Source organism: Elephas maximus, chromosome 7 (genome assembly GCF_024166365.1).
Source record: "Elephas maximus indicus isolate mEleMax1 chromosome 7, mEleMax1 primary haplotype, whole genome shotgun sequence".
NCBI classification, from domain to species: domain Eukaryota; kingdom Metazoa; phylum Chordata; class Mammalia; order Proboscidea; family Elephantidae; genus Elephas; species Elephas maximus.
In genome coordinates, this window is record NC_064825.1 from 99,248,651 (window position 1) to 99,261,878 (window position 13,228).

A 13,228-nucleotide genomic window follows, 5' to 3' on the forward strand; every position below is an offset into this window, starting at 1 on the left:
CTTTTGGCCTTTCACTGTTCCCTGTGTGATTGCTCCTTTCCAGTTAAATTGTCTCTTGGCTCTCCCCTAGGCATGCTGGCCACTTCTGTGGTAACTGTAAATCCTCTCCAGGCTTCTAGGCTCTCCTCTAGCAGCGAAGCTGAGGATGTTTCTAATGCAGAGACCGATAATCATAATAGTTACTGTGTGTCAAGTGCCTCCTGTGAGTTTGGGAATGAGAAATAGGCAGCAGGCCTCTACTTTATTTTGTTTGTCCTTTGGCTCATTTTGTTTTGTTTTTATAAACACCATCTTAGTAAAGAGATGGGAGTTTTCCAAGGTAACTTCTGAAGGATCAGAGCTGACTCGGAAAGTCAGTCTAGGTGGACTGGAAAACGGTTGAATCTTGCCACATATTCTTCCCAGCAAAAAATGCCTCATTGTTACTTGAGGTCATCCATTTGGAAGCACGTTTTGCTTCGCATAGCGTTTTTTGGTTGAGTTTGGGCTGAGATGAAAAACATGATCCTTGAAGATGAAGGAATACAGGGTTTAGAGCCAGCCAGATCTGAACCCTGCTCCCTGCTAGCCTTTTGGCCTTAGACAAATACTTTCCCTTCAGCTCCCTTTGCTTATGATAAAATAGATATTATCACTTTCCTTAAGGAGACCCTGGGTGGTACAGACAGTTAAGCACTGGACTACTAGCTGAAAGGTTGGTAGTTCAAACCCACCCAGAGGCACCTGGGAAGATAGGCCTAGCGATCTGTTTCTGAAAGGTCACAGCCTTGAAAATTCTATGGAGCAGCTCCACTCTGTACACATGGGGTCTCCATGAATTGGAATCACCTAGATGGCAACTAGTAGCAACTTCACTGCCCTTACAGAGTTGTAGTGAAGATTAGCAATAATGTGTATATAGCACCTAGCAAGGTGTCTGGCAGCTGAATGCACACCATAGTTGATCCTGTCCAAAAAGTGTATCAGGAATGCCTTGGTGTAAGTACCTGGAAATTGTTATTTGAAAAAAAGCGTGGGAGAAAAAAACAACAACAGCAGCTCAAGGTATATTGAAGAGTTAAATCTACAAGAATGTAAACTTTTTTTTTTTTTTTTAATTATAAGGAAAGAAATGCAGTTGTATATATTTAGCTTTTTTCAGAGTGGGAAAAGACTTTCAAAGCATGAAAACCGTGAAAGAGAGCCAAAGAAAGTTCAGTAGAGTTGACTCTAAAAAGTTTTCGAGGGACTTCCGGCCAACATGGTACCACAGACAGAAGGACCATTCATCCCCCCACAGCAAAAACCTGAAAAACTAAGTAAAACAGAGACAAATGTTATTCCTGGAACCCAGAGTGTCAAATGAAAAGATAAAGAACCCAGTCAAACATCGAATGGAATAAGAAACTGACACAGGACAGAGAGTGAGGAGAGATACGTGTGGAGGGACCTTATCAGCTAATGCAGCGTGGATTCACCATCTTGGACTCCTGTTGGGGATCGGCGGACAGGGAGCATGGGCAAGCAGCTTCATGGAGCTCCCAGCAGGAGACAGAGCACCCCGTAACCACTGATACATACTTTCCTACCCCCCACCTTCTCCCTACTGCTCTACCTCCAAGTTTCCTGGCTGGCTACAGTGGCTTGGCTGGCCAGAAAGTGCAGTGTCCGTGCCGCTTGGATTCACCTCACCCGCATTGCGAATCAGCGGACAGGGAGTGCGGGAAAGCAGTTTCATGAAGTTCCCAGCAGGAGACAGAGCACCTGCTGGACCTACCCTGCTGCACCATAGCTGAGTGACCGGGCCCACCCATTGGACAAGGAGATGAAAAGTAGTGCGACTACAGATGAGCAAACAATAAAGAATGCATAGCCCGCCTGTCAGACGTAACCAAATAAAACAAAAAACCAGAATGAAACAAATCTACAATCAAGAAATGAAGAAAATAACTACTGAACGTCCTGAAGACAGCAGACCGTATCAAAACATATTAAAAAAGGACAGAATGGTTCCAGTAGGTCTCCAAAATAAAACACCAGATGCCATTCCAGTGGAAGAACAGGCACTAGAACTACCTGACAGGGAAGTCACATCTCTAATATTCAGAGCTATCCAAGAGTTGAAGCAAAAAGCAGACAAAAATGAGGAAAAAATAGATGAATTTATGGAAAAGGCAGGCAAATTCATGGAAAATACAAAAAAATTGAAGAATTCAGGAAAATAATACAGGAACAAAATGCCAAAATCACAATTAGAAATCATACAAAAACAACAATTGGAAATCCAAAAGATAAACAGCAATATTTCAGAAATGGATACTGTCATAGAAGGGCTGAGGAGCAGGTTTGAAATGATGAAAGACAGGATCAGCGAAGTTGAAGGTAAACACTTGGATACAATTCTCTTTGAGGAAAAATCGGAAAAAAGAATGAAGAAAAATGAAGAAACCCTAAGAATTATGTGGGATACAATCAAAAGCAAAAATTTGTGAGTGATTGGCGCTCCAGAACAGGGAGAAAAAACAGAAGACACAGGATTATTGAATAATTGCTGACAGAAGACTTCCCTAATATCACGAACGATAAAAAACTGTCCACCCAAGAAGCTCAATGAACGCCATAGAGGATAGACCCCAAAAGAAAAACACCAAGGCATATCATAACCATGCTCGCTAAAACCAAAGACAAAGAAAAAACCCTGCGAGCAGCTCGAGAAAAACAAAAAGTCACATACAGAGCAGAAACAATAAGTCTAAGCTCTGATTTTTTGGCACAAACCATGCAGGCAAGAAGGCACTAGGATGACATATAAAACCTTGAAAGAAAAAAATTGCTAACCACGAATAATATATGCTGCCAAAACTTTCATTCAAGTATAATGGTGAAGTTAGGACATTTACAGATAAACAGAAAGTAAGGGAATGTGTAAAAACCAAACCAAATTTACAACAATTATTGAAGGGAGCCCGTCGGCCTGAGAACAAACAACATCAGACCACAGCCTGAATCTAGGACGTGAGATCGTACCAGCCAGATACCAACATAGGAAATCAGCTCTCAAGGACTATCCAAAACCAAGAGAATTACAACAGGGAACCAAAGAGGTTAATCTGTAAATGACAACAATGTCAGAACAATAAAAGAGGGAATAAACGGTGTAGGTATCAAACTTCCTAATGGAGAGGAAGGCAAGGAGATACCCAATAATAATAGACTGGTTCAAATCTAGGAAGACAAGGGTAAATATCAAGGTAATGGCAAAGAAAGCTAACAAACCTACTTATCAAATTTAGAAGAAAAAACATAAAGTCTCAATAAAAACAAAATCTACAAAAAACAAAAGAAATGGAAAATAAATCCACAAACAAAAGGAAGTCAGTACAGGAGAGTAAGAGGAACAAAAAAAATGTTAGCACCACAAAAAAAAAAAAAAAAGCACTGCAAAATGACAGCAATAAACTCACATCTATCAATAATTGCACTGAATGTAAATGGCCTAAACACACCCAAAAAGAGACACAGAGTGACAGAATGGATTAAAAAAACAGGATCCATCAATATGCTGTCTACAAGAGAGACACCTTAGAAACAAAGATGTAAATTTATTAAAAATCGAAGGATGGAAAAAAATATATCAAGCAAACAACTACCAAAAAAAAAAAGGCAGGAGCAGCAATACTAATCTCAGATAAAATAGATTTTAAAACAAAATCCACCATAAAAGACAAAGAGACATATATAGAAACACTCCACCCAACAGCTGCAAAGTACACATTCTTTTGCAACGCACATGGAGCATTCTCCAGAATAGACCACATCTTAGGCCACAGAGCAAGCCTCCACAAAATCTAAAACATTGAGATAACACAAAGTATCTTCTCTGACCACAATGCCCTCAAAGCAGAAATTAACAACAGGATGAGTAAGGAAAAAAACCAATTACATGGAAACTGAATAACACCCTGCTTAAAAACCACTGGATAATAGAAGAAATCAAAGATGGAATCAAAAAAATTTCCTAGAATCAAACGAGAATGAAAACACATCATACTAAAACCTTGGGACACAGCAAAGGCAGTCTTTAGAGGTCAATTCATAGCAACAGATGCACACATCAAAAAAGAAGAAAGGGATAAAATCAAAACATTAGCTACACAACTTGAACACATAGAAAGAGAACAGCAAAAGAAGCCCACAGCCACCAGAAGAATGGAAATAATAAAGATCAGAGCTGAAATAAATGAAATAGAGAATAGAAAAACAATAGAAAGAATCAACAAAACCAAAAGTTGGTTCTCTGAAAGGATCAACAAAATTGACGAACCATTGGCCAAATTGACAAAAGAAAAACAGGAGAGGATGCAAATGACCCAAATAAGGAATGAAATGGGGGATGTTACAACAGATCCAACTGAAATAAAAAGGATCATAACAGTATTATGAAAAACTACAACAAATTTGAAAACCTAGAGGAAATGGATAAATTTCTAGAGACACACTGCCTACCCAAACTAACACAAAATGATGTTGAAAATCTGAACAGACCCATAACAAGAGAAGAGATTGAAAAAGTAATTAAAAAAAAAAAAAACCTCCCAACAAAAAAAGCCCTGGCCCAGATGGCTTTACTGGAGAATTCTACCAACCATTCAGAGAAGATCTTACACCAGTACTACTCAAACTATTTCAGAACATAGAAAAGGAAGTGATACTTCCAAATTCATTCTATGAAGCCAGCATAACTCCGATACCAAAACCAGGCAAAGACACCACAAAAAAAGAAAATTACAGATCAATAGCTCTAATGAATATAGATGCAAAAATTCTCTACAAAATTCTAGCCAATAGACTTCAGCATCGTATCAAAAAAATAATATACCACGACCAAGTAGAATTCATACTAGGTATACAAGGATGGTTCAACATTAGAAAATCAATCAACATAATCCACCACATAGAAAAAATGAAAGAAATGAATCACATGATCATCTCAGTTGATGCAGAAAAGGCATTTGAAAAGTCCAACACCCATTCCTGGTACAGAAGGAAAATTTCTCAACATAATAAAGGGGATCTGTGCAAAACCAATGGCTAACATCATTCTTAATGGAGAGAGGCTGAAAACATTCCCCTTGAGAACAGGAACAAGACAAGGATGCGCTTTATCACCACTCCTATTTGACATTGTGTTGGGAAGTCCTAGCTAGAGCAATAAGGCAAGAAACAGAAATAACAGGCATCCAAATTGGTAATGAAGAAATTAAACTGTCCCTATTTGCAGATGATATGATACTATACATAGAAAATCCAAAAGACTATGAGAAAACTATTGGCACTAATAGAAAGATTCAGCAGTGTACCCAGATACAAGATAAACATACAAAAATCGGTTGAATTCCTATACACCAGTAAAGAGAGCGATGAAAAGGAAATCAGGAAAACAATTCCATTTATAAGAGCCCCTAAAAAAATAAAATACTTGGGAATAAATGTAACCAGGAATGTAAAAGACCTATACAAAGAAAACTACAAAACATTACTGCAGGAAATCAAAAGAGACCGAAATAAATGGAAAAACATACCATGCTCATAGATAGGTAGACTCAACATTGTGAAAATGATAATTCTACCCAAAGCGATTTACAAATACAATGCAATACCCATCCAAATATCAACAGCATTCTTTAAAGAGACGGAAAAGTTTATCATTAACGTTATGGAAAGGGGGGATGCCTGGGATAAGTACAGCACTATTAAAAAAGAAAAAGAAAGTAGGAGGACTTGCACTACCTGATCTCAGAACCTCCTATACAGCTACGGTAGTCAAAACAGCCTGGTACTGGTACAACGATAGATACATTGACCGGTGGAACAGAATTGAGAATCCAGATGTAAATCCATCCACCCTTGGTCACCTGATCTTCGACAAGGGCCCAAAGTCCATCAAATGGGGGAAAAGACAGTCTTTTCAATAAATGTTGCTGGCAAAACTGGATGTCTATCTGCAAAAAAATGAAACGGGACCCATACCTCACACTATATACAAAAACTAACTCAAAATGGATGAAAGACCCAAATATAAAGCCAAAAACCATGAAGTTCATAGAATTAAAAATAGAATCAATGCTAGAGGTCCTAATACATGGCATTAACAGGATACAGACCTCAACCAACAACACAGAAGCTTCAGAGGATAAACTAGATAACTGGGATCTTCTCAAAATTAAACACTTATGCTCGTCAAAAGACTTCACCAAAAGAGTAAAAAAAGAATCTATAGACTGGGAGGCAGCTCTTCTCCAGTCACATTTTGAGTGCCTTGCAACCTGGGGGGCTCATATTCCAGTACTATATCAGACAGTGTTCCAGTGCTATTCATAAGGGTTTCACTGGCTAATGCTTTTCAGAAGTAGACTGCCGGATCCTTCTTCCTAGTCTGTCTTAGTCTGGAAGCTCAGCTGAAACCTGTCCACCATTGGTGACCCTGCTGATATCTGAATACCAGTGGCATAGCTTCCAACATTACAGCAACACGCAAGCCCCCATGGTACGACAAACTGACAGATACATGGGGGCTTGCGTTGCAAACAATGCATTATGTTGGGTAAATCTTCTGCAAAGGACCTCTTTAAAGTGTTGAAAAGCAAAGATGTCAACTTGAAGACTAAGGTGCGCCTAACCCAAGACACGGTATTTTCAGTTGCATCATATGCATGTGAAAGCTGGACGACAAATAAGGACGACTGAAGAATTGACGCCTTTGAATTGTGGTATTGGCGGAGAATATTAAATATACATGGACTGCCAAAACAAACAAATCTGTCTTGGAAGAAGTATAACCAGAATGCTCCTTAGAAGCAAGCGTGGCGAGACTCTGTCTTACATAATTTGGACATGTTGTGAGGAGGGACCAGTCCCTGGAGAAGGACATCATGCTTGGCAAAGTACAGAGTCAGCAGAAAAGAGGAAGACTTTCAATGAGATAGATTGACACAGTGGCTGCAACAATGAGCTCAAGCATAACAACAATTGTAGGGATGACATAGGACCAGGCTGTGCTTCATTCTGTTGTGCATAGGGTCTCTATGAGTCAGAACCGACTCGATGGCACCTAACAACAACATAGACTGGGAAAAAAATTTTGGCTATTACAAATCCGATAAAGGTTTAATCTCTGAAATCTACAAGAAAATCTAACACCTTTACAACAAAAAGACAATCCAATTAAAAAATGGGCAAAGGAAATGAACAGACATGTCACCAAAGAAGATATTCAAGTAGCCAACAGACACATGAGGAAATGCACACGATCTCTAGCCATTAGAGAAATGCAAAGCAAAACCACAATGAGATACCATTTCACTTCAGCATTACTGGCATGAATCAAAAAAATGGGAAATAACAAATGTTGGAGAGGCTGTGGGGAGATCGGAACTCTTATGCACTGCTGGTGGAAGTGCAAAATGATACAACCATCTAGGAAAATGATAGGACCCTTCCTTAGAAAGCTAGAAGTAGAAATACAGTATGATCGAGCAATCCCACCTCCTGAATAGAGCCGTCACATGAATAGACATACACACCTTCACGTTCATTGCACCATTGTTCGCAATGGCCAAAAGATGGAAACAACCTAGATGCCCATCAACAGATGAATGGATAAACGAACTGTGGCATATACACGTAACGAGTATTACGCAACAATAAAGAACAACAGTGAATCTGTGGAGCATCTCATAACATGGATGAATCTGGAGGGCGTTATACTGAGTGAAATAGGTCAATTACAAAAGGACAAATATTATATGAGACCACTACTGTAAAAACTTGTGAAAAGGTTTACATATAAAAAGAAATAATCGTTGATGGTTATAAGGGAGGGGAGGGGTAGGGATGGAAAAACACTTAGTAGACAATAGGTAAGTGGTAACTTTGGTGAAGCGTAAGACCTTACATGTTACTGGGGAAGCCAGCACAACCTGTACCAGGCAAGGTCATGGTAGCTCTATAGACACATCCAAACTCCCTGTAGGGACCAAATTGCTGGGCTGAGGGCTGTGGGGGCCATGGTCTCAGGGAACATCTAGATCAATTGGTATATCATGGTTTATAAGAATATGTTCTACATTCTACTTTGGTGAGTAGCGTCTGGGGTCTTAAAAGCCTGTGAGTGGCCATCTAGGGTACTCCACTGTTTCCACTGCTTTGGGAGCAAGGAAGAATGAAGAAAACTGAAGATTCAAGGGAAAGATTAGTTAAAGGAGCAATGAACCACATCTACCATGGCCTCCACCAGAATGAGTCTAGTACAATTAGATGGTACCTAGCTGCTACCACTGACTGCTCTGACACGGATCACAATGGAGGGTCCCGGACAGAGCTGGAGAAAAATGTAGAACAAAATTCTAACTCAAAAAGAAAGACCAGACTTGCTGGCCTGACAGAGACCAGAGAAACCCTGAGAGTATGGCCCCAGGACACCCTTTCAGCTCAGCAATGAGGTCACCCCTGAGGTTCACCCTTCAGCCAAAGATTGAACAGGCCCACGGAACAAAACAAGACTAAAGGGGCACACCAGCCCTGGGGCAGGGACTGGAAGGCAGGAGGGAACAGGAAAGCTGGTAATAGGTAACCCAGGGTTGAAAAGGGAAAGTGTTCACATTTTGTGGGGTTGTTAACCAGTGTCAGAGAACAATGTGTGTACTGTTTGATGAGGAACTAGTTTGTTCTGTAAACCTTCATCTTAAGTACAATAAAAAAAATAATAATAAAATTAATTTTTTAGCTACTCTGTTAAATATAAAAACAATAAAAAGCAAATGAGAAAAATATTTGCAACAAGTATGATAGGCAAAATGTAAAACCTTATTATATATGATTACAGATCAGTAAGAAAAGCATTAACACACCGTAGAATAGTGGATGAAGGACGTGAACAGAGAATTCACAACAGAAGAAATGCAAACAGCAAATGGGCATGTGAAAAAATGCCTAACTGGGATGGTCAGCAAAGAACTCTAAGTTAAAATAATGAGTTGCCATTCCATCCCTCAGTTTTTCTTCATTGTGTCAGTTGATACTATTCAGGACTAATGATGTGACCAGGAGATTGGTACTGTCATATTTTCCTGATAGAAATATAAATTGCTGTAGCCTTCTTATCTTAGAAATATATTCTGAAATGTTACCCAAGATCTACTTGCAGTAGTTTTTTTTTTTTTTTAAATAATAGTGGTAAATTGGTAAAATCTCAGTCTCCAACAATGTGTTCCTGGCTGCTGTATCTTTGGCACTAGCACAATGCCTGACACATAGGGGTGGTAGGAAAATATTTGTGAGTTTAAAGAAGAGTATGTTCATACAAAGGAGTATTATATAAACATATTTTTGAACTATTGTATCCTTAAAGATGTAGAAAAATGCTCACAATATAATGTTAAAAATTCAAAATACATGATTGTATATATAGATGTTCCCTGCGTGTGTGTATGTGTGTGTGTGTTTTGTATGAACTTTGGATGGAACGATTAAAGGTGACTGTTTAAAATATTTTCTTGGTCCTTTTCCACAGTCATTCAGCACGCTGTGTGTCATGGCGCTGAGTATATTTCTAAAGAGCAAGATAACATAGTCCTTGCCCAGTGGAGTTTATAAGAATAAGAGGGCAGACACTGAGCAAGTAATTACAAATATATCATTTACTTTATTAACCTTATATTGCTTTTATACCGTAGGAAGAAAAACTATGGCGATGATGATTTTAAAGTTTGTAATTTCTCAGGTACTTTTTTAGACAGAGGTAGTTACGTGAAAAAATCCAAACAGAGCTCATACAATGTGTGTTCTCTTTCCAAAGAAAAGAAAAGTGCTTAGGTTTTCTGTTTGTTGGATGGTTAGTAAAGATATAACAATAAATAAACAGACTCCCCCTCCCCCCACCACCCAATAGCATTTTTCTAAAGGAAACTGAATAGGGCAGCATCTTGGTAAGCTGGAAATGAAAATTGTGGAACTCTGGGAAGACCCAGCATTCCTTGCAAAAGCATAGTTAAGCCTTCAAGTGAACTGGCTGTAGTTGGGGAGAAAATGAGACTGCTGATCAGCATTAATATAAAAATAAATACTTTTTGCTTCCTCTGTCTACTGGTTAAGTTTCAGGTGTATAGAAAACCAAGACCATCAACAGTAAAACCCACCTCCTGGATTGAATGTGACCCTAACAGGTTCTTTTAGCTGGAATCAGAGATGGAAAATTTTATCCTGAACCTTTTTTTTTTTAATGTGTTTTGTTTTGAAGGAAGTCCTGAGTAAATCGAAGGGAGTACAGAGACGTGTTTTGGTAACTTAACCATGCTTAATGGAATGCTGTCCTCTAAACAGCTGGACCCAGGCTTCCACTATTGCTTATCCATTTATCAACTTGAGACTCTATGCACAGTCCTGTGAGATCCTCTGGCCTTTTATCTGCTTCCTATGTGGAAAAAGTCCCCTTGCATCTTGGTCGAGTTAAAGGGTGGCACTGTGGTCTGTTGACTCTCTGGCCTCGTAAGAAGAAGGAAGCATTTGTGAGTTCTGCTGCCGTGGTAGGGGATCCTTTGCCCTCTTTGTAACCCATCCCCATCTGCAAATTAGGAATGCAGTCTCTCAGCCAAGGGTGTTGGAAGGAATAAAAAGGAGTGACATCACCTCTCACAGTGGTAAACTGTGTATCTCCGTCTCCTCCGGGGACTCATTAGAGTGACTTTCCTCCAGTGAAGACTCACGCTCTTCCGCTTCTTGGTATGGCTAATGGTTGACATTGGGTGTAGTGTATCCAAAATCAACGTGAGGCTTTCTCTCATTTGAGAAATTCAGATCTTAGGAACATTAAGTGAAATGTGGTTCTGTTGAACATCACTTTCTATCAGTGCTGATACTTCCCTCTTGTATTTGAAATTCTCTGTGATTTGCTAGGCTATTCCTGCTTCGTTCTTCCAGGAGTTACAGTGCCCAGCTCTTCTCTTCAGTTGGCTTTAGCACCCCTTCCAACGATGTACTTAGTGTTCTGAAAGCTGTTCCTGTCAGAATCGTCCTCGTGACTTGGTGAAGTGTCTCCCTTCTCTATTTTACTCTCCTGTCCTAGTGGATGTGAGTTGTAGATAAAGGCCCCACTGCCCCCGATTATGTATACAGAGGGCAGCAGAAGTTCTGCTTCTAGCTCTGTGGAACTTTGATCTGACAACTGACTTTCCAGTCTAAATCAAGTAGCCTTGGGCCCCTCTAATCTCATGGGTAACACACTTCCTTCTGATACCTTTTCTCTGATAGGGGCACATATCTCCTCTGTCTGACATGTTTCTTTCAGGGAGCAACCTTCAGCTTTCCTGAGATGGAGCTGGGCCACCGGAGGGCAGGGTCCCCTTCCCTCCGTTCTCTGGTCGGCTGAAGCGTCAGAGGCAGATGTTAGGGTTACTAATGACCACTGAAGAGAAAAGGTGACAGATACAATTAACATCCATCACTGAAACCAAAAGTTATTTCAAACATTACTCCTATCTTCTGCCTGTAAATGTTATAACTATGCTTAATAAAGTCTCTGTCAAGGATTGGGGCCTGGAACTTAGACTGTTTATATAAGCTCATTATTGTTTTGGTTTTGATCTTCCCTGTGGGAAATCATTTGTAAACAGTTCAGTTTTCAGAAGCATTTCTACAGTAATAAACATAAACACAACATTACACTGGAAATCACTCCTGCGGTAACCCACAGTAACCCCTTGCATCAGAAGTGGAGCAGATGAACGGACGGGCTCGTGAGTTCGGCCCAGAATGGAGGTGAAGAAATCAGGAAAGCTTGGGTCTGTCCTGGTCTCAACCCTTGACGTGCTGTGTATTGCTGGGAGCAAGGAAGTTGCTTAATGTACCCCCTTGTCAGCTGTGAAAGAGGAGTAACACCACCTGTTGGTTGCTTCACAGGCCACTATGTAGCTTCAGGACAGTATTGGACATAAACTGACTTTGAGCTCTCTGGAAAAAAATCCTAAATTTTCAGGAGTTGTACTCCATCCTTAAAGGCTTCAACAGCCCGGCTCAGTTTGGCAACACTGATCTAATCAAACCAGAACTCCCTCCTTTTGGAAAAATCTCACTGTTGTGTGTTCTAGAAAGAGACAGGAATGTATCTCCAAAACACCAGAGTAACCACGGCAAGAGCTGTGACGAGTTTTACCTTAGTTACTGATCAGTAAATTTTAGCACAAGTTGTGGAAAGGTGAAGCAGAACTCATTCAAGCCATGTCATGTTTAAAAGCCCATTTTCCCACACTGAAGATGTCAAAAGGCACAGCCCAGAATAAGGACGATGGAAAGAGTTCTTGTATAAATGACATTTAATTTCTTCATAGGCCAGGATGAGCTTTTCTGCATTTTGGATGCTGGTAATAATAACGCCTATATCATACTTAATGTATGCCAGTCTCTGAGTAATTTACATGTATCACTTATACATATTGTATCAGTATATGTCATAGTAACATATAACCTCAATTGGTTGCCTCACAGTAATGCTATGTGGCAGGTACTTTCATCATCCTCGTTTAACAGATGCATAAATTGAGGTACAGAGAGGTGAAATAACTTGCCCAAGATCAGATGGCTGCAAAGTGACAGGGCCAGCATGTATGAACTCCCACAGTCTGGCTGAGGAGTAGAGGTTTCCATTCCTTTGACCACTGTCAGGTTCTGTTGCATCTGGATCACACAAGCAAAAAATTCAATGTGATAAATGCTGTTTTCTAGGAAGAGAATGGAGACTACACGTATGTGGAAAGAGTGAAGATACCCTTGGATCATGGGACCTTGTTAATCATGGAAGGAGCTACCCAAGCTGACTGGCAGGTCAGAATGTGCAAGTAATGGGGACTCTGTCATGCAGAGGCCATTTCCCAACTGACTTAGGATTATAGTAAAAATGCGAAAAGCAAGGCATTTTTATCATGAGCAAGAGGCAATAAGGTCACTTCATTTCCAGGAGTTTCGATACTACTGACAACCAAAATAGACCTCTACAACAGTGCTGTCTACTAGAACTTTGTGCAAGGATGCAGATGTTCTGTGTGTGCTGTCTAGTACGGTAAGTCCCATGCAGTAGCCACTAGCCACCTGTGATTATTGACCTCTTGAAATGTGGCTAGTGTGCTGAGGAGCTGAATTTTAAATTTTACTTAATTTTCATTAGTTTAAACATTTAAATAGCCTCAAGTGGTTAGTG

General features: G+C 39.9%; 1 protein-coding gene across 6 annotated transcripts in view; it reads left to right on the plus strand.

Moving 5' to 3' along the window:
* ALKBH3 (alkB homolog 3, alpha-ketoglutarate dependent dioxygenase) overlaps positions 1–13,228 on the plus strand; it is a 59,469-nt gene that overhangs the window by 30,951 nt on the left and 15,290 nt on the right. For 2 of the 6 annotated variants that reach the window (XM_049890931.1, XM_049890930.1), the window contains 2 exons: positions 12,757–12,869; positions 12,989–13,090. In XM_049890931.1, coding sequence (XP_049746888.1) covers positions 12,757–12,869; positions 12,989–13,090 — 215 coding nt within the window. Of the gene's footprint in view, positions 1–12,756; positions 12,870–12,988; positions 13,091–13,228 lie in introns of those variants that run through there. The other 4 variants (XM_049890936.1, XM_049890935.1, XM_049890934.1 and 1 more) reach the window with 4 other exon arrangements.